The sequence below is a fragment of the Phlebotomus papatasi genome, chromosome 1, assembly GCF_024763615.1.
Source record: "Phlebotomus papatasi isolate M1 chromosome 1, Ppap_2.1, whole genome shotgun sequence".
NCBI lineage: Eukaryota > Metazoa > Arthropoda > Insecta > Diptera > Psychodidae > Phlebotomus > Phlebotomus papatasi.
Window position 1 is genome coordinate 19,062,421 of NC_077222.1, and position 27,643 is coordinate 19,090,063.

General features: G+C 35.7%; 1 protein-coding gene across 1 annotated transcript in view; it reads right to left on the reverse strand.

The window, feature by feature from the left end:
* The window catches only part of LOC129798111 (uncharacterized), a 47,007-nt gene that overhangs the window by 10,930 nt on the left and 8,434 nt on the right, over positions 1 to 27,643 (reverse strand). The window contains exons 2-4 of the mRNA XM_055841090.1: positions 26,354 to 26,610; positions 25,746 to 26,276; positions 18,694 to 20,483 (exon numbers count right to left, since the gene is read on the reverse strand). Coding sequence (XP_055697065.1) covers positions 18,694 to 20,483; positions 25,746 to 26,276; positions 26,354 to 26,557 — 2,525 coding nt within the window. The 5' untranslated portion in view covers positions 26,558 to 26,610. The remainder of the gene's footprint in view (positions 1 to 18,693; positions 20,484 to 25,745; positions 26,277 to 26,353; positions 26,611 to 27,643) is intronic.

Here is a 27,643-nt window from a genome sequence, read left to right on the forward strand (position 1 = left end):
AGAATGACATATTCTATTCAAGATGGTCATTGGCATTGCCCGATGCATCCTGATTCGCGGATTTAGCAGTAGGGGCGTTTCACGCCGTAACACTTAATAACAAGAGTAGTAATAATCGCGCAGAGTACTGTTTGGTGGGCGTGGCTTTCCATCGCGCACGATACTGTTTGGTGAGGCCACATCGATAACTCTGGTCGATGGGCTACCTTCAGGCCCTTCCCCCCCAGCCCCTGTTGCCCCTCCCCCGCTTCATTATTCTTATATTTTGTTAATAATTTTAACTGAATATCGCGCAGATTACTGTTGATGAATGATTTTCATTGGATATCGCGCAGACTACTGTTGATTCTTATTGGATATCGCGCAGACTACTGTTGATTCTTATTGGCTATCGCGCAGATTACTGTTGATGAATGATTTCCATTGGATATCGCGCAGACTACTGTTGATTCTTATTGGCTATCGCGCAGATTACTGTTGATGAATGATTTTCATTGGATATCGCGCAGATTAATATTTGAATTAACGGAAATTAGCTTGGTGGACTCTTTCTCATGTAATTTTTTCTCCCTATACAATGCGCAGATGACTGTGCACTTTATCCACACGTGATATAAAAAAATGTGTTGTGGTTTTTTTCGCTATCAATGAATGAAATTTTTAGGTGAGATTCTTCATAATAATTTTTTCCTCTGCAGTGTCCAAGTGTGGAAAAATGCAAATGCAATATGAGACCTTTTCGCGCGCTCGAGATCATATGAGAAAGAGTATGCCATCGCTGGGCGCGAGAATTTGATTCCTGGAGACGGAGGAAGCTACACGGGAAATATGTCTTGTGTGTGCAATTTCACAATATTTTGAAAATCTTATTTTGTGAATTTCACAATAAGTATAAATAGACGTTAATTTTGATAAAATAAGTTATTTAACCATGATACTCTCCAAATTAGGGAGAAATTGCTTGGTAATACTCATACAAGAAATTTTTTTGGTGGAGTTTACCCTATAGACAAACTTCCAAATATAATGTCAAATTTCCTTCTATAATAATCGTCAACACGGCCCCTTCGCATCATCCCGGTAAACATTGGATTGCGATTTATCTACCTACAGATAATAATCCAGTTGAAATTTTTGATTCATATGGCCGTTTTCTGAGAAATAAATATTTAGCTAGATTTATAAAGCAACATGTTCATCACAGAACAGTTATTTACAATAAGAAAAAACTTCAGGCTGAGTTTTCTTCAGTGTGTGGACAATATTGTTGTATGTATGCGTATTTTCGATCAAAGGGAAAGTCTATGTCCGAATTTCTCCGAATATTCGGCACAAATACATATGCAAATGATCGGAAAATACTAAAACTCTTCAGAAACGTATATCAATAAAATCAAATAAGGACTTTTGTCAGTTTGTCATTAGAATTCGAAGAGTGAAGTAATGGGTAATACACAGTCTAAAATGGGAAAGATTGTGGAGAATAAAAAGAATAAAAAAGTTACTAAAAAGCAAAGTGCAAAAGCGATCCCACCGAAACAATCTCAAAATAAAAGATCTGAACATGTAGAAGAAGGAACTTCAGGTCATAATTCAGCTGCAGAGCCAATTTCCATGGACATTGGACCATTTATGGAAAAGGAACCCAAATTACTGACTGATATGACTATTCTAAATGGATACACATACTTTCTAAATGATTTGAATACTACTTTTGTCACTGTTGGATTCTGGACACATGAATTTACACCGATCGTGAAAATTTCTGCAACAACTACTGGCTTGGATCTGACACTGTTTACTTTACCCAAAAGTCATGGAATATGCTGTGTTCCAGCGAGGCGAATATCAGAGATATCCTGAAGAATGGAGAGACAGATCTCATGAATGCTGGATATATTAATTCAAGATTTGAAAATTTGGAATTTAATTTTATTCAAGTTGAAATATGAAACCAATATGTTGTCTCAAAATGGAAATACAATTCTCTTAAACGAAAAAGAATTTGATTGTCTCATGAATTTAAAGTATTTCATAAATGTTACTTTGATTTATAATCATTCCATTCAGAATTACATTCAACAATATTTTGAGAATTATATACAAACATGTAAAATAGCAGGAGTAAATAAACTTGAAGCTACTTCATTACACCTCCTGTAGAAGATCGCTCGCCGATAAATTACTTCAGATTATTTACCGAAATAAGTTTTTATATTGAAAAAATTAATTCATCCACAAAATTAGATAAGGAGAAAATGTAATTCTATGATTTTTAAAATAAAGAAATTATTCTCAAATTACTTGCTGTCTTTTCCTCACTTCTTCAACTTCTCAAAGTGGAAAAACATCAACGTTGCAATTCAGTGGAAAATTAAAGATATTTATTTTCTATATAAAATCATTTATTAGACAATAAAAACTTAAAGTATACATATAACATATTCTACATATATAATATATATATATATATATATACAAAAATATGGATATACAAAAATTATATTATAAAAGATAATCTATTTTTAAACTATTAAGGATAAATATTATTATAAATCTAATCTAAAATCCGAATGGCAAAGTGACATTATTGTCAATGCACCGTCTTTTTATTAAAGTAAATCGGGCTGTTTTTGAAGAGGGTCCTGATATGATTTTAAAATGTTTCTGGCGCTGAATTTTGTTAGGGTAGGTTATTTTGATTTCTGTATCGTCGCAGAGGACCAAGGATTTCAGACTATCAAAATTTATATCTTTTGCAACTTCCCTGTTTTGTGATATCCCCTTGCAGACTACTTTGTATGAGTAAGAGTTTGTAGATGGGGAGTAGATTTTCAAACCATAGGCTTTTTGGCCCTGTGCTTACAAACTCATCGATGAAGGCTCCCTCACCGAAATCATCCAATTCGTCTGTTAATTCTCCCAAAAATTTACCAGTGGAAAGAGGATTCTCTTCCCCTGCAGGGACTATGTAGATGACTGAATCCGTGTCACAATATAAAATATTATGTCCTATCTTTGATAAGATGGAATACAACTTGATCCTTGCATTGGTTGTGGTGCAGATTCCGACACCCATATTTACATATTTCGATGGAGGCTCAGAATCATGAATATGCTTCCATGAAACTAAATATTGGTTGTCACTTGCGGGATAAAACTGTACAATTTCAATTGCTTCTGAAGAAAGAAGTTCATTCAATTCCTCAGGAGAATTGCAAATTGTAGTTTTCGTGAAATTCTCCCGCATTATGAATCTACCCCACAAACTGTTCAACATTATTTTTGCAAGGGAACGCATACCTTTATTAACGCGAATATTTTCTTTATCAAGTTGTATTCCTTCATTTTCAAAGAATTCGCGGATATAATTATCTTTATCGGAATCGGATTCAACTCCCGAGGGCCATCCACTAGCCTCCTGTTTAATTTTGAGAAAGTTATCGACGTAATCAGCAAAAAGTCCACGTTCGCCCGTCTCGCGATTGTATTGAGAAGTTTCATATGCCCAAACTTCAAAGCATTTTGTGATCACGTACCCATGATCAACTGCGAGACGTACCTCGTCAATGGACCATGTTCCTGTGAGGGATCTTTCATCGTCTGAGTGGAGACATCGATCAGTATTAAGATCTTCCGCACATTTTCGACAGAGAGTGAAGAAGAGTCGGTTATTGCACCTGAAGGGAAGACAGGGGATATACAAGCCTCTAGGTGGGAGAATAGTGCATTTCACCACACCGTCATGCTTCAATACATCCTCCTGACTTGGGATGTCTTTGATAATTTTTGGGTGCCCGACAAAATACTTCGAATATTTGTTCGCCCACGGGTAGAGAGACGTAAAGTCATAGTAATAAATTTTATCCCCGGGGCGACATTTGTAATATGTGCGAAAAACCTCAGTTCGGCCCCCGTAAACCGCTGATCGCAAATCAAACCCTGAATCGACAACTTCAGGGTGATTGTTCAATCTCTCCGTAAGCACAGGGTCCGATTCTAACATCCGACGGAATTCACACTCCCAAATTGAGACAAGGTTATACCCCAATTGACGAATGTGATCCAACCGTTTTAGAGTGCCTTCATAACGACTCTGCATAGTATCATTGGGCTTCTTCGAGAATGCATGCCCTCTATTTAAAAAGCATGTATGCCCATGGAAGAAACAGCCCTCAAAACTATACACAGTGTTAGAGGCCTCATCATATCCATCAGCAATGTATCGAGAGCCGCGCAGTTTGACCTCATACTTTATGTTAGGATTGGAAGTTTCCTTCATATACACAAGCCATTTCAAAGAAATTTTGCTCTGCATTTGAAGGAAATTGGAATTATAATTGTTTTTGGGAGTAATTGCAAGGGTATTTGGGGTAAGGTAGTTTTTCCTGTAGGCTTTCATCACAGCATCTGCTATGGTGATAGCCTGCAGGAAGGGATTTAGAAATGTGGTTTCGATGAAGGAAAACATAAAGTTGAGGCATCCCATCATCAGAATTTTAACATCCTGACGGCAGTAATGGATGAGTTCTTTGCGGTTGTCAAAGGGGAGTTCTTTGACTTGCTCATACCATTCTAAAAATTCGGCATATTGCTGGGGGGACATGGATTCGATTGGGTACATTTCAATTGGAGGATAAGGTCCAATATAAGAGCGGTTTTCCGTGGTGTTGAATTTATATGGATAATATCCTTTATCGCATTCAGGCAGCCCAAAACTCTTTGAGAATTGTGACAGAGGGAAGGGAATAAACGATAGAGAGTCTAGAAATGTGACCCCTTTAACTTTTGCAAACAGAATTTTGCAACCTTGTAATACAGGTTCGATCTTCTCTTCCCTCTGACACAGTTCCTCGAGTATGAACTGCCCATCGTAGCCTTTGGCATTGTGAGCGATAGCAACAGTGGGCATAGGCCTGAAAGTTAGAGCATAATCTAAAAATTTTGCTACCGCTGATCTGTTGCTGTCGCTCTCAAAAACATGTTCCACGGGGGTACAATTACGGCAATTCGAATCTAAAGGCGAATGACTGCACAAGTGACATACAGTGTAAGAAATACAAAGATTAGGAACATGTTTTGAAAATCCATTCCCCATATCTACAAACTCTGACTCAAAATCGTAAAAAATAAGGGTATATTCTCTAGAAACTCTTTTCTTATATGCTTGCATATAGCAAAAATGTGGCAGTGGACAAACTTTAAAGCAGATATCACAAGTTCGAGAGTTGCAGTCATGTGGTGTGCTGGGATCGTATATGATAAAGCATTGATCGCACAATTTTCTATTGTTGCATACCCCCTTATCAATATGGTGTTGACGACAATTAGTACCCCTGAATGAACGATTACAGGCAATACAGGGGATCATATCCCTGACAGAGGGACATGGTGGGGTATTTGTGCAATATTTACACGTTTCAGGGCAGATATGGGTGTTATTGTATAAAATGTCGCAAATGCTACATTGAAATTTAAAATTAAAAAATCCATGTACTGATTTGATACAAAAATAATGCTTTTCCGTTTTATCATAAAATAAATTAATTACTCTATTCTGATTTTCCTTGGTCCTCCGCGATTTATATGCTATGCTTTCAAAATTTCCGGCATCATCATAAATATTGATTCTAAATTGATTTCCAAATTTTTTGTCAAATCTGTTAACAAAATCAAGCCCGTAAGAACCCTCTTCACTAACAGGCCCTCCTATATTTTTGATTAACTGTAAAACTTCTCTCTTGAGAGCGATGGGATATCGTCTAAGACGATGTAATTGTTTTTTACGTTCTTCACTGTCATTAATTAAAAGACACTTACCAACAAGAATTGATGTTGGCAAACAATTAGATGATCCAGAGATGTCTATTATACTTTTCTGCTTGTACTTCCTCATCTCATTCAGATTCATCCTGCTTGGGTTATGGTGTCTTCCACGTCCTATCAAATAATTTATTTGAAACTAAATTATTTTTTCGTCATATTGTTTAATACATTTATGTTGTGGCATTCAAATGCAACAAAAAAATCCTAAATATTATAATGTTTGCTTACCTTCCATTTGATGGAGTAAATAAGCCGTAACACCTAGTACATCGGATGTACTGAATACAGGTGTACTCTGATGAACCTTTTCCATGGCAGAAAATATAGCCTCTGCTGATAAAGACCCCAAAGGACGAAGACCCAAAAATATGGGCTTGTTGAATGGGTTCTCCTCAAGAAATACCTCGAGGATTACTTTATCCCCGGGGTCTCCCTCCTGCTGAACAGTTGAAATAACTTTGGTGAAAGCCTGTTCTAGCCAATCCGTAGAGATGTTCCTTGTGGGACATTGAAGCTTGAAAGTTAGCTCAAGTTGGGTGCTCCTGTATCGCTTGTTGAAAGATTTGGTTTTTCGAATAAATTTGACCAAATCTTCTTCAGCATCTTCTCCTGTAGCATCTGCCCCAAAAGCATCGTTTTCAGCTTCCCGATCCTTGAATTAAATAATTTGATTTAGTTTTATAACCCTCAAGATTATTTTAAAAAAATTTGTGTACATACCCCCATATCATCAGATGTCCTAGCTTGAATATTGACATCTCCACTTCCTCCCCCAGTCTGAACATGGTCATTGCTGATCTTGCTGAAGAATAAAATCTCGTTGAGCAGCTCCATCAAATTTTCAGATATTGGCTGCCAACATAGGTTTTTTACGAGTTTCTTCTTATCAGATATCAGCAATTGCAGGCCTTGTTCCATGTCAGACTTGAGTTTTGTCAGGATTCCACGAGATAGCACTTCATCACCTTTGTTCAGCATCTCAATCATCTGCATCACACTTTTATCTTTGAATAAGAAGTTGAGCAATTCGACTTCGGACTTCTCCTGGGCAAGGGTTTCCATCACAACTTTCAAATTACTTTCACTCATTTTTCACCAAAACTTGACTTCTTCACTTATAGAGCACGAGATAGTGTAATCACCAAATTTGCAGCGACTGTGACAAAATTGCATTCCGCGATGGGTTTTTATACTCCCATTCATCTATCGCGAAAATGCATTTTCCCATAGAATGGACAAACTTTGTCCAGACAAAAATCTCTAATTTCAATTGCACGTGGGATTAGAATTTCTTATTCCAAGAAAAAAGTCGCGATCGCGAAAATTCACTAGTGTCTTCAACGCTTATTCCATGCAGAGGAAAAGTGTCCAATTTCATTTTTTGCAAATGATGCTCTTCCAGGAAATTATTTCACAATTTTGCATTTTCCATTAGACTTTTATTGCACGTGTGCAAAGGATCATATTTCAAGTGGGAATGGAATTCACTTTTTCCAAGAAAAAGTCGCGATCGCGAAAAATTCAGCAGTGTCTTCGCGATAAACTTAGTCCATGCAGAGGAAAAGTGTCCAATTTCATTTTCGCAAATGATGCTTTTCCAGGAAATTATTTCACAATTTTGCACTTTATGTGAGACTTTTTTATTGCACGTGTGCAGTGGATCATATTTCAGGTGGGAATGGAATTTTTTCCGAGAAAAGTTGCGATCGCGAAAATGCATTTTGATAGCGTCATCCAGACATGTTCGAAACATGTCCTAATGCAGACAAAGAGGAAAAATCTCAAATTTCATTTTTTATCTGAGCTGATGTTTTTCCAGGAATTTATTTCACAATTTTGCATTTTCTTATGATGAAAAATCATATTTCAATTTCCCGTGGGATAATTTTTTAATCGGTGCACTTCTTGCCAGTATATAATGCAATCGAACTTTTAAAATTTTAATTATTCTACAATCAGCAGTCAGAGTGTCAACATTTACGTTTGCTGTCATCTACTTAGAAATCTCAGCCAAAATGGTAAGATTTTATTAACTTGATTTATTTGAAGACGATCAAAACTTATATTGCTCTTTATTTTTGTTACAGGATCTTCAGAAAATGTTCGATCAAGCTAGGAAGGAAGTCAAAATGCAGAAGGCAATTACTGCAAGCAGCCTGACCGAAGGAAGATATTATCATATCCAGGCAATAAGGATGGTGAACACAAAGTTCGGGAAAACGTACATTGCAGAGTTGGAGGAAAATATTAGTATTTGGCTCCCGAAATCATGGACAAAGCGGATGAACGGAGATGAACTGATAAAAGTTGCACCAGACGATATGTGGGAGCTGGCCTATCTTGGCAAAGATGCAGGAGGAAATTTTGTTAATTTGGATGTAAGAAAGAAGAGTAATTGATTTAATCTTTTTGTGGCTTGACAAATAAAAGATTTTGTAAAATATACTCAATTTCTTTCCTTGGGAATCTTCTATGGGGTTGTTTTTCCCTTTTTGGTCGCATTTTCCGTTTTCACTTTCAAATTTCTTCAAAGATCATGATAGGAAAAAGTATAAATACTTCAGCCTCTATCCGAACTTTCATCATTTGATTATACTCTTGAAAAGAAGATGTTTAAATTTCGATTGCCTTTCTCGATAATTCTGGCTGGCCCATCGGGGTGTGGAAAAACAACTTTTGCTCTCGATCTCTTGAGAAACTTGAGAGAGTACACTGATACGGACTTTGAGAACATTTATTGGTGTTTCTCTGAACAAGGGAGTGTTGGCAATTTACCAAAAATTCAAAATCTTAAAATTTGTCAAGGCATTCCCGATAGAATAGGTAGCAATGATAAAAATGCTAAATTGGTGATTATTGATGATATGATGACTGATAAAAGATATGAGCAAAGAATTTGTGACATGTTTATCAAAGAATCACATCATCGAAACATTTCAATAATTTTTATTTGTCAAAACATTTTCTATCAATCGAGATTCTCGCGAACCATTTCTCTTAATGCAAAATATCTTGTGATCTTCAAAAATGTGCGTGATAAATCACAATTTTTTCCTCTCGCTCGTCAACTGCATCCAGAAAATCCTGGGCATTTGTTGAACGTATATAAGGAGTGCACTGAACAACCTTTTGGCTATCTTATGATTGATCTAAACCAGGAGACACCAGATATTTTTAGATATCGTTCCAATATTTTCAATAAATCTTTTTGCGAGTGTTTTGCTAATCCCGAATATCTATCCAAAAATGAAACAGAAGAAGAAGAAGGTAAATCACAGGAATTGTTTCAAGAGATTGAAGGAAAACAAGCATATTTTGTATGTGCTTAAAGATGCATCTCCAGCATTGAGGAAATCTATTATCCAAAATTGTTCCCAATCAAGTATCAAAGCTTTGCAAGAAATCGTACAAAATACTTTAAATGGAAATCTTCAAATTCAGCCTAAGCGTATTGGACCTCTGAAAAAGTATAAAAATGAGATCCGCAAAATTGCATGCTCAAAAACATCACAGTGCTCCAGGAGGAAATTACTAGTGCAGAGAGGATCAGGATTTTTACCAATCCTAATTTCAACTTTATTATCAGGAGCGATTGGAAAATTTTTGGGATCATAATGAATAGGAAGAAAAATTCTCTACAACGATATGTAGTAGTCACACCCGAGTTGTTTGATGAATTAAAGCCTTTCATAAATTTTGAGAAAAATTTGACATCTCTGGATCGTGAGATATATAAAATTCTCTCAAACAAAAAAATGAACAATGTTGAGAAATGGTACAGATACAGACATTCTCTTGCAAAGCAATCAGAATTGAAACGCAAAAAGCAAAATTTTCCTCGATCTATCAATTTGCATCGTGAAAAGCAGAGAAAAATTTTACCAACATATTCAGTGGGTACCCAAACAAGATACAATGGACCACCAACGTTGGATAAATCTACTACAACTGCGTTTGAAAATGATGATATGTTCATTGATGATGAAATTCAAGATATTGTTCAAGAAAATGAACTTTCTCAAAAAGAAGATTCCCTGATCAATTTAGGAGAGGAGGATATTTTCGAAACCACTAATCTTGTTGATGATGAACATTTTGATGGACTCCCGAGAAGTGCTCAACAAAAGCTCTTAAAAAAATTGTCGAAATATGAGCGGGATCCATCTCAAAGATCTAGCATTCCAGCATGTATAACAATTGAGGATAATGAGGGAAATGTATACAGTGTGCCTACAAATAAAGATGAGCCTGAGAAAACACCTGCTAAACCAAAGAGGGCCAGAAAAATTACACCACGTTCGCCGAAACGAACTCGAAGCTATATAAGGAAGATGCCACAAGGCTCTGGTCAATCTGAAATCAATTTTCCTGTGCAAAAGAAATTATCATGGACTCCAATACCTTAGATGAGGAATATTTGAATTTAAACAGTAAAAACTTGTATGCCAGACCACAAAAACTGTTTGAAAATTTGAAAAATATTGTCAGCAAAAAAGACATAACAAATTATTTGCAAAAACAAGATGTGTATACTTTGCATCATCCTGTAATAAAGAATTATCCGAAAAATAAATATATAGTTACAAATATTGATGAGTTATGGGAAATTGATTTGGTTGATATGAGACAGTATAAAAAACATAATGACAATTACTCTTTCATTCTAACCGTGATTGATGTATTTTCCAAATTTGCATTTGTGCGCCCACTTAAGAATAAATCTGCAGAAGAGGTTACTAAAGCTTTTGCCGATATTATTAAAAAGAGTGGGAAAATTCCTGAAAAAGTACAGTCTGACCATGGGAAAGAATTTAAAAACTCAATTTTCAAAAATTACCTAAAAAGCAAAAATATTCAACAAAATTTTTCTTATAACCCATCAATTAAATGTGCCGTCGTGGAAAGATTCAATAGAACGTTTAAACAGAAAATGTTTAGATATTTTACACATAAAAAGACAGAGAGATATATCGATGTTCTGAATCAATTGATTTTTGTCTATAATAATTCTTATCATAGAACTATAGGAATGACACCTAACGATGTAACAGATGATGATGTTGCAAATTTAAATAAAAGATATAGAGACCAACATTTGGATTTTTTATCAAAATATTCAAAGAATGCAAATAATCTTCAAGTAGATGATTTGGTGAGAGTCGCAAAATCTAAACCATCATTTGACAGAGGATTTCAGCAACATTGGACAGTCGAAAAATTTCACATAGACAAAATAATCACCAAGAAACCCTTCCCCATATACATTTTGCGTGATTACAAAAATACTCCGATTTCTGGAAGATTTTATAAACAACAATTGCAAAAGGTGAAGATTAAAGATGGCCATCCTCCCATTGAAAAGATTATAAAAACGCGAGGATTGGGGAAAAATCTTCAGTATTATGTAAAATTCAAAGGAGATGATACATCTCATTGGATAAATCAGGCAGATATTTTAAATCAATATGGCATCGAGCGACATGAAAAATGATTTTTACTTGACTCTGTTGAGCAATTCCTCTCAGAGATATTTTCCTCATAACACTCTGGCAAATTTTTATACCAAATTGCCAACAAAAATATTCTTGCCCGGTGAATGGATTGTTGGACTTGCTGAAATATCATTTAATGTGGCAGAATCATCTGGTGATAGGGAAAAACCTAAAGCTGTAAAGCCAAAAACCATCACCATAATAAATAATCAGGGAGCGAGAAAGCCGATAACAATTCCCTTTTACACACCACAAACACCTCTAAGAAGTCTTCTCTACTTGGTGAAAAATGCTTATAATCATAATTCTGCAATGGACAATCCAACTGTGGGATCTTCTTTCGAGGCATTCAACATTGAAATGAAACTCGAGCAGCTTATTGAGGAATGCACAAAGTGTACATATGACACTGCGCACGAGGAGATGAGTGGAAATAGTGGAAATGCCAAACTCGCAGCTTTTCTGAGACCAAAACAACAATGCGAGCCAGCTGATATAATTGTAAAACAATCTTTTGATGAGGTGTCTGAACCTTTGACCACAATCAACATGTATTTAAATGACACAATGTTTGATATTCCACTGTACAGAGATAATTATGAATCTATTGATGATCTTATGAAAACAATATTTGCATCTGTTCCACAATCTGCACGCAACAAAGATGAACTTTTAAAAATTTTAGAACATTCAAAATTACCTCCGATCATACATGATGTGAACAGGGATGATTTTGTTTCATCATTTTTGCATCCATCGATTTCTCCAGTCCCATTTACAACAAGTCACACCAGGGACTTAATGTTTGTGTACACTGATATAATTAGGCCTCAACTTGTAAGCAATACTTTTGCAAGATGCCTGAGGACCATACTTTTAATTCAGAACAATGAAGTTTATAAATCATTTGAGAGAATTCAATATTTTCCTGTAGAAAAAAATGATTTTGATACGATTGAAATTTTAATCACATCCCAAAATGGGAAACCCTACAATTTTCAAGCAAGCTCAACACCAACAATGTTAGTACTTCATTTTAAGAGAAATAAATGATGTTATGAAAAGATATAAATACTCCTGTTATTATTGATTTCTTCACTATCTCAAAGATGGCTAACCTATACACTTCATATTATATGAGACAAATTGGCCGTGGAGAAATTGGAAATGTTTATGTTCCTGATTTCTATGGCGTACAAAGAGGTCGAGGACTGGGTTCAGTTCTTGGGGGCCTAATTCGATTCTTAAAACCACTTTTTATTAGAGGATTGTCTGCATTGAAATCACAAGCTGCAAAAACAGGAGCTGAAATTTTAACAGATATTGGTACAAAACCCCTTAAAGATATTCTTCTGGAGCGGGGTAGAGAAGCTCGAGATGATTTAAGACAAAAAGCTATTAAAAAATTCAAAACTATGACTGGAGAAGGTATATATACGAGTCCACAGAGAGGATCCTCTATTCCCTCATCATCCTTAGTGAGGTCCAGATCGAAGAAAAGGAATAAAGCCAAAAATATTCTTAACAAAATTCAGGAAAAAATTATTAAAAAGAGATCAAAGCTCAAAAAGGTCAAAGCCAAGCAAAATAAAAAACCTAGAGTCTTGGATATTTTTTCATAATGGCACAATATACAGAATGCATGAAGAGCGAACTGGATATTTTTCTATCTCCACCCTTGCAAACATCTATTCTCCGAGCCGATGAAATCTCTTATCAACCCCTTGCCAGCCTAGATAATACATCAGTGATTGAATTTTATTCTGTATCCAATGGAGATTGCTATCGCGATCTATCTTCAATCTACGTGAAATTTAAAATTCAACTGTTAAATGAAAATGGAGAAAGATACACAGATGAGGATATTGATCAACCAGGAATTGTAAACAACATCCTGCATTCACTCATTCGATCGGTGTCTGTTTCACTGAATGGAAGGATCATTTCCCAGAGTGAAGGAGATTATCATTACAGGAGCTATTTTGAGACACTTTTGTCTTATGGACAAGATGCCAAGAATACTTTCCTACGCAACTCGGGATGGATAAAAGATCAATCAAAAAGAAAGAATTTGATTAAAAATAGCAAAGTAATTGAGGTTTTGGGTCGGCTGCATTGTGATATGTTCAATCAGCCAATATTCTTAATTAACAATGTAGACCTAAGGGTTATTATTACTCTTGAAAAATCATCTTTCTTTCTTCTTTGTAATGATAATCTTAATCCACAATTTCGCATACACGATGCAACAATGTATATGAAACAGATAACTTTAAATCCAAATATTCTTCTTGCCCATAACAAAGTGTTGGAGCACAAGAATGCAGAATATCATTATAAAAAAGTTGAAATTAAGACACTCACTGTTCCCGCGGGTTCTAATTCCATAAATTTGGACAATATTCTTCATGGAATTTTGCCTCGCAGAGTAATTTTTGCTATGGTTGACAATTCTGCATATAAAGCTGTCTACACATTATCAAAAAATTCTGTAAAAAATGACATTAAAAAAAGTTCTTTAAAAAAATCGCCTCCAGACTAGTGAATTTTTTTTTAAAAAAACTGGATTTTTTACAGAAATTTGTATAGTGTGTAGGCGATTTTGTAAAAAAACGACCCATTTTTTTAAAAAATCAAGTTTTTTTCTTTAAAAAAAATTCTTTTAAAAAAATGCCTCTACACACTGGGACAATTTTTTACAAAACAGTTTTTTAAAGAATTTTTTAAAAAATCACAGCAACTCGAGACATTTTTCATGAAAATTTGTCATTTGAGTGGTGGAAAAAGTGTGAAAAGTGTTTGTTGGAATTCCCTGGGATAGTTGTTAGTGAATGTTCGTGGAAAATTTTCCAAAATTGCGAAAGTGCAGTGTTTTTCTACAGAAGTTGTTCCCAGTGGAATCAAAGCCAGCTTTGGAGGAACATTTTCGCTGATTTTTCTTTTGACGTTGCCGAAAGTTGTGATGTCTGTGTATTCTTGAAGATTGTTATGGTACAGTAACCTCGTGCACCAAATTAAAACATGAATGGAAAGAAGGAAATTGAAGAATTTTGGAACATGAGAACCTGGTAAATCAATCAAGACAATAGACCTATTCAGAGCCACTGAGGAGATCCTAATACATACAAGAGTCATCCGTAGTTACCACAGCCCATCACTTGAAGCCCCAGAACCACCTCCCATCATTCCTCCTTTTCAACCACGATGGAAATGTTCCCATCCGGAAGCACAAGGATGAGATGGCTGCAAACTTTTGCTTCCTCCATGGGACTCCTGCTTGGACAGTAGTGGATAGAGGGAGAAGGCTTTAATGTACACCGGATAACCAATAAAAGATTTCGGATTGGAAACCAAGATATGAGAATTTATTTTTCATAAAATTTATCATAATTATCACCAGTGTCCGGAATCAAATCAGTGTCATCCAGTATCCGGAATCAAATTTGTAGAGTTGCACTGGATCAATTTTTGCAGGAATTTTGGTGAAGCACTTTCTAATTATTCCTCAAAGTCCTTCCCCTCATCCACTATCATGCTCTTCCAATTGTAGTCCTGAATTTTTTGCAGGAATAGCTTTGCAATAAAATCAGCGAGTTTTTTTTTAGCATATTCATAGTACTTACGTCAATGTTCTTGGTTACAAATACTCCTGTTCATCCAAACGTATCCACAAGTTTTCCTGAAGTCCTGAAGCTTTTCCAGAAAGAGCTGCTGATCAATGGAATCTAGGATCTTTTGAGCTGCACACCTTCTTCTCCACTCTACCCATTGTTCCTGGTAACAAATTTGTCCTTCCGAGTAATTTCTCCGGTTCTTCTGATGAGCATGTTTTGGTTTCCAGATTATCGCAAAGAAAAACAATTTCTGTACATAAATAACTGCGATAGTCACACAAAATTTTTAGGGAAAAACAACATTTTGAGGTTATGTTCACACACTCCGGAATATTGATTCCACTGGGAACAACTTCTGTAGAAAAACACTGCACTTTTGCAATTTTGGAAAATTTTCCACGAACATTCACTAACAACTATCCCAGGGAATTCCAACAAACACTTTTCACACTTTTTCCACCACTCAAATGACAAATTTTCATGAAAAATAATCCCAAGCGAAATGCTGATAGTAATCTGTCAGAAATTTTTTACAAAAATTAAGTCTAGTGTGGAGGCATTTTTTTTTAAAAAATTTTTTAAAAAACATTTTTTTTAAAAAATTTTTTTAAAAAATTTTTTAAAGAATTTTTTTAAAAAATGCTCATAATGTGTAGACAGCTTAATGGACAAAAATCTCAAGATCCATTTAATTTTCAGCATTATAATATCTCAGATTTCGCCCTACTTGTAAATGGCACACCATATCCAATTAATCCTCTACACATGGATTTTCCTAAAGATCAATATGCAAAAGCATACCAGACTCTCTTTACAGGAACAGGCATTCACTATGATGACAAAGGGCATGACATCACATATGAAGACTTTAAAAATGGATTTTTCATATTGGCATATGATCTGAACCCTGATGCTCATTCAGGTGGATGCCTTTCTCTACTAGATCAGGGCTCTATTCGCATAGAAGCTCGTTTTTCTGAGACAATTCCAAAAACTATTACTTGCATCGTGTATGCGGAATATGATGCGAAGTTGGAAATTGATAAAAATAGGAATATCATTTTGTCATAAACTAATATGCATTAGATTATTTTTTGTCTGCCAATAAAGAATTTATAAATTGTGAAAATATGTGTTTCTTTTCTTTCAATGATCATTTGTTGGTGATCTTCATTTTTCATTGAGGTGCTACAATTGCATCGCACACCCAAGACTTTTTTCCCGTGTTGCTTCCTCCGTCTGAAGGAATCAAATTCTCGCGCTCAGCAAATTCTTTCCCATATGATAGCGAGCGCGCGAAAAGGTCTCATATTGCATTTGCATTTTTCCACACTTGGACACTGCAGAGGAAAAATTATTATGAAGAATCTCACCTAAAATTTCATTCATTGATAGCGAAAAAAACCACAACACATTTTTTTATATCACGTGCGGATAAAGTGCACAGTCATCTGCGCATTGTATAGGGAGAAAAAATTACATGAGAAAGAGTCCACCAAGCTAATTTCCGTTAATTCAAATATTAATCTGCGCGATATCCAATGAAAATCATTCATCAACAGTAATCTGCGCGATAGCCAATAAGAATCAACAGTAGTCTGCGCGATATCCAATGGAAATCATTCATCAACAGTAATCTGCGCGATAGCCAATAAGAATCAACAGTAGTCTGCGCGATATCCAATAAGAATCAACAGTAGTCTGCGCGATATCCAATGAAAATCATTCATCAACAGTAATCTGCGCGATATTCAGTTAAAATTATTAACAAAATATAAGAATAATGAAGCGGGGAGGGGCAACAGGGGCTGGGGGGAAGGGCCTGAAGGTAGCCCATCGACCAGAGTTATCGATGTGGCCTCACCAAACAGTATCGTGCGCGATGGAAAGCCACGCCCACCAAACAGTACTCTGCGCGATTATTACTACTATTATTTGTTACCAACTTTTGGGAAGAATAGATGTACCTTTGCACCATTGAATTTTTCATCGATCGACCATGTTTTCCAATGAAAAACACAATAAAGTGACTGTTGTTTATTCGTTTTGTTTAATATTTATGTCATATTTCTGGGTAATTTTAGTTAAATTAAGTGCTGATCATTATTTTTAACGGAACGTGAAGTTTTCAAATGAAATAATTACCTATTTCGTGAACAAAAAGGTTTTTTTCTGAAGTGTCTGCAAATGCTTCAATTGGAAATTCCCGAAATATGATTTTTTTGGAGAAATTTTCTTATTGTTTAGATGGGAAAGGAGAAAAGACCAGGAATAAGAACAAATCCTTCACTCAGGAGCAACTTAATAAGGTTTTGGAAGCCTTACGTCGCGGTTTCACTTACACTGTTTGTCTCCAATTAGAAACTTTTCCTTGTCTCCATTTGGATTAATATGTTTCCAATAGAAGCATTTTACGCTCGCGTATTTTTCTTGTATTTAAGAAATTTTAAAATTATATCAAAAGAATTTTCACTAAATAGTAACATTCTAGAGGAGTCATTTAGCAAATTTATGTTATTCTCTTCAAAAAAAAAAAAAAAAAGAACTCAATCACATCGAACAGACTGGGCTTTTTTACATGGTCATTGCTTTTTTACTCCTTCATTGCTTTTTTACACGTGGAAAAAATATTCAAAAAATTGAGGCATCAAACCAATTTTTGCATCAATTTGATGTTTTTCCGTTCTTTGAGACAATATTCTGTAAAAAGAAAATGATATTTCTGTAAAATTAGCCAAATTTAAATACCTTGAACAAAAAGTAAAAAGCAATTGCCCGGTCAATTGCTTTTTCTTGACAATTCCATATCACATAGTCCGTTAATATTCTCTATTTGAATTCACTGTTCGAAATTTCATCGACCACCATCGAAATCAGCTGATGCCAGGAAAAATCAAAACAAAGGAAATTTTACTCATAAAACTCTTGTGAAAACTTTTGAAATACATTTAAAATGAGTCTAGGCTTAGTGAAATTAAATTTTAGCATAAAATACATGTGAATAATGTGAACTACATTGTTTTGAACAACTGAAAGTATTTCCCGCCTTGGACATTTTACTTACACTGGATGGCGCTGTTCTCAGTGAGTTATCTAATCGAAAACAATGAAGGTGTCATATTCACTTCTCTATTTCTCTTTGAAAATCGATTAAAAGAGCAATGGCCCAGTCTGTGTGTTCAATCTTCTGTCAAAGTTAAAGCGTTTCGAAATGGTTTTGAACAGGGGCATGACTTTCTTATATTTCCCATAAATTTCTAGCGTGCTGAAAAAACTTTGGAGTTTATTCGGTGTTTTCTGTCATTGTGGAATGAATTAGCAAAAAATACAAATACAAAATAAAAGCCAATTTAATATGGAATGTGCAACCGCAAACCCCAAATTGGCAACCTACATTGTTTCGGAGATATCGCGTGAAATGTGTACGAAAACAGGAAAAAAATTATACTAAAACTGGTCGCATTTTTCAGAGCTAATGTCATCCCCCTGGTTTTGAATTAGGACATTTACCCTAAACTGTAAATAAATTAATTTAAGAAGTAATTAAAACATGAAGTCCCTTCAATTGCAAAGGTGCAAATAGTTTTTTTTTAAGATTTTGTAATGCTTTGTTCTGAAAATTTTCCATTGTATTTTACTTCGCAACCCAGTTCCCGAGCTATTTAATTTTTAATTTAGGAATTTTTAGAGACCCTGAAAACTTGAAGCATCCACAAAAATGGGAATTTGGTAATTTAGAAGAGATAAAAAAACAAACTCACCGTCCAAGTTCCTCCTCAATCTTAATGGATTCATTGACACAGAAGAATGTTCCTCCTTGATGTCGCATGTAGCAATTAACCTGAGGCACTGCTGAAGTTGATACCATCACCTTCATGATGCACTCACAGTCCTCACTGAGTAGCCCCTTAATTCGTGCCACAATTGGCTCCGTCATATTCTGCAACTGATACAATCTGCACTTGATCGCCATGGCCGGGAACTTACAGAGCGCCTGGCTCAGTGGTTCCAACTGATAAATATCCTCTTCAGCCACTTCCATGGAAAAACCAAAGTCAATGCAGTACATCCTGTGGAGGGTATTCATGAGACTCACTGGTACCTCCGGAGTAGCCCTGTACCATTTTCCTGTGTTCCTGTCCTGGATCAAGTACCTGATGTCTGGGCATTCTGTCTCCAGAGGCTTCCTGAGATGCTTCTTTGCCTCATCGGCAATCAGGGAATCTGTCAGGCGCTGAATGTACGTCAATCCAGTCAGACCGACATCTTTGACTTGACAGAAGACATCTCCACCTTCAGAGACGTAGGTAATCTTCACCAGAGTCAGAGCAGCCCTCTCCAACTGAGGTGGCGGAGTCTTATTGCAGATAGTCTCAAGGATGGTCTGATTGATGTTATTCTCGAGATTTGGGAATTCAGGATTCATCAGGACAACTTTAATGGGCATTTCCCCTTCAACATTGTTATTAATCTCAAATTCCTTCTGAGTCGTCATGACACGTGCAATAAATTGCGATCGTGAGAGAATGTCATTGAGTGGCTGATTGGCATAACGATTGCCCTCGAAATCCTCCAGGAAGGCCAAACTGAAGCAAATTGCCTGATGAGGGAGTTTCAGATAATTCTGATTGCACTCGTAGAGTTCATTGTAATCCTCCTGTTCGCCCGTATCGATGCAGAAACAGCGACATGCCTGATTATTGAGATCAACTGAATCTACCCGAACTCGACTCCAATTGCTGTTGTTCGTCACCAAATAAATCCTTCCCTCCTGGATCTCCTCAATTGCCACCAAAGGCGGCATGGCATTCATCGTTGCCATCTCAATGTCATCCATCAGCATATTCAAACGCTGACTGTAATTCTCTCCCACAATTTGCCCATAAATTTCCGTTGTTGAAACAGGATTTGTTATTTGAATTGTCCACATTTCTGATCCCCAAGGCAATTGCAACTGCTCAAATACCGTCACATCCAAATCATTTATCACATCGGATATCGGACGATCACTGACTTTCGAATAAACAATATTCCGTCCAGCAATATCCTCCACACAGAATTCACTGTATTTATAGAGCAAATTGCGCCAATTTTCCGGCAATGACATCTCATACTTCTTCCTAAAGTACTCCGGTATTGCCGATTCTGATATTCCATGCTTGTAATCCTTCAAGATATCCAGCAGATTTCCCGCAATTACCACATCATCCTCTCGACAAACTGGGAATTTTTTCACTTCCTCCTCCAAACTCAAACGATTGATAGCCAAAGCAGCTGCCACTTTTTGGGCATCCGCCATGGTTTCACAGTGTTCCGGATAGGAACAATAAGTCTTATTTACGATTGTCACACGACACTGAAACATCCTGTACCCATCCTTGAAAGTGCAGCATGAGTAGGTGTAATGGGGCTCTGAGTAGTTCATGTACTTGCAATAATTTGCAAGATGCTCAATGGGAACGAGGGTATTCTTGTCCAGAACCACTTCTTCCGGTTCTGGAGTCACTGACATGGGCACTTCAGGCTCCTTGTACCCCACTGGGGGAATAACCTATGCAGGAAAGAAAGCCAGATATCTATTGAAAGGGGTAGTAGTACGGCTCAGGACACATTTCAGGAGACATTTTTGTAAGTTTGATGGGATTGAAGGGAAATTTGCATCATCTAATACACTGAGAAAAACCTAAAAAGTTAAAACAACTCTATGGCAGAGTTGAATTAACTCTACAAATATCAATGTAATTGTTACTCTTTTTCGTTGTAAATTTTAGTAAATAGAGTTGAAACAACTCTTCGTGCGATTTAAATTAATTCGTCGGACATCGATGTAATTATTACTCTTTTTCGATGTAAAATTTCATCTCGACTGAAGTATATGCTTAAGTGTTTTCATTTTAAGAATATACTTCAGTCAAGAAGGCTCTCGTGTGACAAAGTTCATATGGAACATCAACTAGTAATATGCCTAACAGCCCCATAGCAAAATTCCGCGGAAATTCCAGTAGACAACTAGCGTCCAAATTGCAAAACTCCGCGGAATTTGACGTAAAAATTCCACTAAGTTTTCCATGGAATTTGGAGCCGGTAATTCCATTGGAATCATAGCCCTCCATGGAATTTCAAGTACCAACCACTGGAATTCCAGCGTTAAATTCCGCGGAGTTACGTGGAATATTTATAGTAGGCTCTCGCTCAATCAGGCGAAAAATTTTGTTGACAATTTTCACGTTTAATTATGAAGCTAATTTGCTCAAATTCGCTGTAGTTCTTCCTATTTTATCGTGATTCTTTATAATTGAGCGCCTTTTGTGGAATTTACAAGGGCTTAGACGCTCAATTCTATCGCTAAGTTGGATGACATTTTGCCCCATATTCCCGATTGAGAGAGAGTCTACTGTATATGGAAACTCACACGTGAAACGTCCGCGGGATAAGCTGGAAAAATCATATGGAAATTTCCACTATCTTTCCATAGGGTTTTATATGATTTTTCCACTTTTTTTCTCGAATGTAGAACAAATAAAATGGTGTTGTGACAACGTGGATAATTTATTTCCAAACCTTCCGCAAACATTTTTAGTGACTCCTGCGACGAATTATAATATAATTAAATATACGACACTGCGTTTCGTGTACATCATAATGAAGTGATTACATTAAATAGGTCGCCAACCTAAAATAAACCTGTTTTTATATCGTATAATATCTATTTTACGAAAAAATATTTTTTTTTATAAAATAGTTTTTTATTATCTAAAGTGGTAATTCGTTATCGTTGGTTCAGTAAAACTTATTAAAATCCCCGTGATCTTTGCTATTTCTTTAATATTCGGAAGTAAAATCACGAGGTGCATGTGACAGCTTCATTTTTTCTCCATTTTATTTAGGTGGAAAAATCCACATAAATTCCACGAACATTCCATGGATATATTCGACAGAAAAAATCCAGCATAAATCTATCAAATTTTCCTTGGAACCTATTATGGAAAATTCCTATGGAATTTTTCAAGGAAAAATACTGGAAAATTCCATAGGAATTTTTCGCTTTTTATTCCTATTCCGCTTTCTTTTGCTATAGGTTAGGGAACTTGAGGTCAACAAAATATTAATAAAGAAAATGATAAAATAAAAAAATAAATAAAATTGCAAAACATATCCATTTTGGGATTAGAAAGAGTTATTTTAACTCCAAAAAAGATTTTTTTTTTAACTCTTGGAACGAGTTATTGTAACCCTTGTAACGAGGAACTTTTAGTCTTAAAAAAGTTATTTACATTCTTTGTCATGTAAATTTTAGGAAAAAAAGTTAAACAACTCTTCTGAATATTACACCTAAATAGAAGTAAAATCAACTATAAAATATATAGTTAATCGAAAATCACAACGAAAAAGAGTTAATTCAACATCGATTCGAGGCGCTACTGATCATCGGGAGGGCTCATCTTATTTAGTATCTTCACGTCTATGAAAGAAGCTACAACAAGGAAGTTCCGGATTTGGATGACCTACGACTTCCCCCTGGATAGAACCCAACCTTGTGGCTTCTATGGAATTTGGAACCAGAGGCTTAAGAGGGATATACCGACACCTTAATGCCGGCTTCAGACTGGAGGTTTAGCCCAATTCCCGAAGGTCTCAAAAATCAAAATAACAAGTAATTTTATTGATTTTTCAAAACCTAATGGAACATTTTCCATTAATATTCAATCCTAAACAACAATTACTTTAAAAAAATCGTGCCTGGTAATGAATTAGAGGACTTAAGCCAGATGGCTAAGCCTTAGGTCTGAAACCCGTATAAGTCGACCTTCGCATTGTAAGCATACTCTTTATTTTTCTCCACACTCTCCTTTCCTTCAAAATCATTCTTTTGTGGTTTTCCTGATAGCTTTTGAAGGTTATCTAGGTTTACTTTTAGTCTATGAGACAATGACCTCAAATCATTTCTAATAACGATTTTCAAGGTCAAAAGGTAAAAATGCTCTAGGGATCGTATTTCTCAATATATCTGTAAAAGTTTGGACCCTTTGGACCCGTCGGAAAGGTCTTGTTGGAATCTCTGACGAGTTTGCACGTTAAACAAAAAAATTAATGAAGGAAAACAAAGCGTTCCAGCTTTGCGGAGTGCTCGAACTCACGAGAAAGAGCTAGACCCTATGCTTTACTAACAACTGAATTTATTGATAAAATTAAAAAAAAAATCTTTCCGAAATAAGAAATAGCATGAGTAACAAACTTTCGAACAAATTATTACCGAAAAATCGTCATTTTGAAATATTGAAAGTCAATCACTTAAAAGGGGTCATGTTTTAACGGATTTGGTTAAATTTAAACTTTTTGGAAAGGTCTTGACATTTCTTATCCGGCTATATCAACCCCAATAGGTAATAAATTGGTCAAGTAATCGTATTTGGTCTATTTTTCTTGAATGTTCCTTTTTTATTTACGCTTTACTAATGACAAGAACATTTTAATTTAAAATGTAGCTAATTTCCTAGTTCAGAATTGTTTTCCGATTTGTGAATGAATTTAATCGGTAGTAAACCGGAATACATAAAAACACGGAAAAAATAATTCACGGATAGGTTTATCTCGTGAGTTCGAGCATTCTACAAAGCTTGGACGCTTTGCAGTCTCTTTTTTTTACAAAAAAAATTAAAGGAGGGATTCCTGTTTGATTAATGTTCTAACTTTATTTTGCCAACGTATCGATTCTGGATAGAATCTCCTTCGAGATCTCAAAGTAGCAAGGAGAAAAATTGCCAATAACACAATGAAAAGTACTTATACGATTCTTTTGAATTTTAGAATCGAAAGTTTTCAGTTGTAAAATTCACCGATTGAGTTAAAAAAAATTTAAAGATTTACACTAAAAGCATTGCTTTTTTAGCCTTCTGAATCCGGATATCCCTAAAAAAATGAATAAGGTAAGTGTACCAAATTTCAGCCAGCTTGCAATTCCGCCCACATTTTTTTTCCCTCAAATTTCCATAAATGTGTAGTTTTTGCATACTCTCTAAAAAAGACTATACAATGCAAATACTAACAAAAAATGTCGCTTCGACGAACAAGATAATGTGAAAAAGGTATTGGAAGAATTCCGGAAGGGCAAGGAACTATGAGAATGAAAGTGACCGGACAGTAGCGTACCTAGTGGGGTGCGGGAGGGGCAGGCCACCCAGGGCGCGAGCCTGCAGGGGCTCCAATGTTCCTTTTTCTTAGGCAACTAAACCGTGACCCTTTATTCTTGCCATGTTGAAGTAAAAAAGATTTTAGTAAAATAGACTCCGAGTCTTTCTGGAGAGCCCCTCTAGTTCTTACAATGCCTTTTGTCCTTATAATCTACTAAAATTTGCGTTAACACTTTTAATTTCCTCGGAGACTTTCTGGGGCGCCTCTAGTTCTTAAATTGCATTTTGTCCTTATCTATCAAAATTTCGCGTTGAAGTAAAGAAAAAGCTTTTTTTAATTCCCTCACTTTCTGGGGCGTCCAATTGTTCTAAAGGCATTCTTGGCGCACATAAAGGTCCCAAAATATGTTTTACCCTTATATTTTTGCATGATTTCATGTTTAAGTAAAAAGAGACACTTCAAATTCCTTCAGGTGCTTTTTGGGGTCACCTAATTTCTTGCAAAGCTTTCTTGGCACTCCTCTAGCCCCTAAAACGCATTTTGTCCTTATGTTCTTTCAAAATTTCGAGTTGAAATAAAAAAAATACTTTAAAATATTAAATTTTAAATTGTGCTGAAAATACGCACAGCTCAAGGATAAGAATTCAGATTGTGCATGAAACTCGTACTTCTCAGGTATTGTGCATAAAATCTGCATAGCTGAAGCATAAAATGCTTTATATTGTGCTGAAAACGCGCACAGCTGTTAAACATAAAACGATAAAGATTAAGAAAACTGTTAAAAATTTAGATTCAATTTTGTTTGAGCTATGCAGCACTTATGTTCAATTTTAACCATTTCATACTTGAGCTGTGCGCGGTTGTACCGGTTTTGACGAGCACAATTTGTTTTATGAAGTCCAACCGCTGTGCATGTTTTCAGCACAATCTTAACCATTTAATGCTTAAGCTGTGCATGTTTTCAAAAGAATCCTAATCAAAATATCATTCTTCAAAATTTTGATTTTTTTACTGTTGTTTTGGGTGGTCTGATACTTCAGCGTTGAAACGGGATCCAGAAGGCCCGAAATACTTCTGATTCATTCAGGAATATAGTGCATTGCTGGTTGAACCATTGCAGCTTAATGGCACAGCAATTGTGAACTATGCCACGTCCTAGAAGCCATTCAGTACTACATTCCTTGCAAAGGAGAGCTTCCACTTTTTCGTTTAACTTTTATTAAAAATAATTAAAATTTCACTGCATTTTCAAAATTATATGAAATCTGCTAAACTCAAAATTAAAAGTTAAATTTTTCAAAGTAGTACTCAATGATACTGATAAACAGTAAAAAAAATCAAATTTTTTAAGACTGGGGTTTTTCAGAAAAAACTTTTTTCACTTTCTTTCAAAAACAAAAAACTATTATAAAAAAGACTTGAACATATAATCCAAAATCGAGTAAATATAGTTTTAAACAGAACAAAATTACCTTTTAAATAAAAAAAAGAGCAATAAAAAAGTCTTAACCCTTTCCCGAGATAGAACACTTTAAAATTTTCATTAAAACTCATAAGTGAGAAATAAATCGCGAGAGTCCATCATCTTTGATACCTTTTATCTGGGCCAAGAATTTGACACACTCACCCTAATCTTATTTCCCAAATTTTCCTAAAAGAGAAAATATAATGTTTGACTAACCTGCGTCTGGGTAGAACTGAAGCCATTTGACACTGGAGTAGTTGGTGTCTGGATGGGAGGACTGGGACTTGGTGTCCAGGGTGGACTGATGAGTGAAGATTGCCGATTGATCCGTACATTCAGAGATTTTCCCTGAGTTGCTGGTGTCACTGTCCTAATCTCTGGCCTTGGCTTTGGATCAGTTCGAGCGATGCGACTGTTGACGGAAGACTTGGGAATAGCACCAGAATTCATAGGCAACCTTATTGGATCAATAGCAATGAGCTTTTCTGGCCTTGTGACAACCATCTGAGCTCTCTTCTCCACATCCTGCTGCTTAGGCCTGTACAGCATCCTGTGTTGGATGTGATTCGACGGACGCTGAGCAGGAATGGACGGAATATTGGGATAGCGAAGGGCAGAAGAATGCCTTGGTGGGAATGGTGGACGAATATGTTCACCATTTTTCTTCTTCGTCTTTGTCTTCTTCTGCTTGGCTATCATCGACACCAAATGTGCCTGTTCTTCTCTCAAAACAGCACGAACACATGTCTAACAATTAATTAGGAAAAAAAATATCCACAATTTCAGATCGGCATTAAACCGAAAAAGAAATATGCATCACCCACCTCGCCCCTGTAATTGTGCACAATGAATTCGCCTGTTGCACTGAGAAATTCTTCCAGAGATCTATAACCTAGACCTCTGTAAGGAATACTCTCTCCTTCGGTAGTACGATAATCCTTTGCCAGGGCATCAAGTGTCGTAGCACCTGGACGTGATATTATCAACGCCCTCAATGTTATCACCAAATCTTCTTTATCCACAACCATTTTGTCACAATAGCTGCCCCTCCTTCCTCCAAACAAAGATTACTACCAAGACACTTTAATTAAGACAAATGGAAATTATCAGAAACTTTAATAAAAATACATTCCATGATTATATCGATTGTATTGAATATTAGATTGTGTACTGGAAGAGAACAACAAAAGTGGTTATAACTGTTTCTCGCGATCTCTGCCTGATATTCGCGCACAGGCAGAGTTGACACAAATTCACCTCGTGTGCATATATACAGTCAGAGCTCAAATAGACACGGAACGGTTGGTGTTTAGAAAACGAAAGAGAAAAGTTTCCAATGGTTCATTGTGCCCAGAATAGGAGAGTATCACAAAAAATATATAACTTTTTTCACAATCAAAAAAAAAAACAAAGAATCTCCTGATAACAGGAAACCTTTCCTTTCAGATTTAGACAATTTCATAAGCTACAATATAATTTTTTAAAGTAATTAATAGAAATTTCTCTCCATATGCCAATGATCGATCAAAAGAGTCATTGGTACAATTTACTATTCATATCGTGTGTTTTTTTTTAATTTTCTGACGGAAACAAATCATGTTGCTTTTTCTTCAATTTTTACAAACACAAACTTGCATGAAATAACAATATTATCTACAAAATGAGCACTTTGAAAAAAAAAAAAACTTTAAGAGGCCATTGGAACATTTTACTATACAATAAATGAGCTTAAAATTTTTTAAACCTCTGCAACTCAATTTTCTTGCTCTACCATAAAAAATACTCAAGTGAAGCTCATAGACAATTATTCAAAAAAGGATAATAAAGAATTTCAATAAGGAAAAACATATGGGTTAAGCAATTAATGCTTGGCTGGCCAAATGTTTAGCAACCTTTATCTGCTTTGGTCTTCAACAAATCCCTAACCCTCAAATCATTAGGACCAAATCATAAATTTTACAGCCTATTCTATCCCTTGGTCCTTCTATTTTTCCTGAAATAATACCAAGGAATAAACCTTTAAAAAAAACTAGAAAAAATGTTTAATACTTCCTGCTTGCAAAGCAAAGTATTGAACAACAATGCAATAAAAAATGCAATAAAAGTTTTATGCT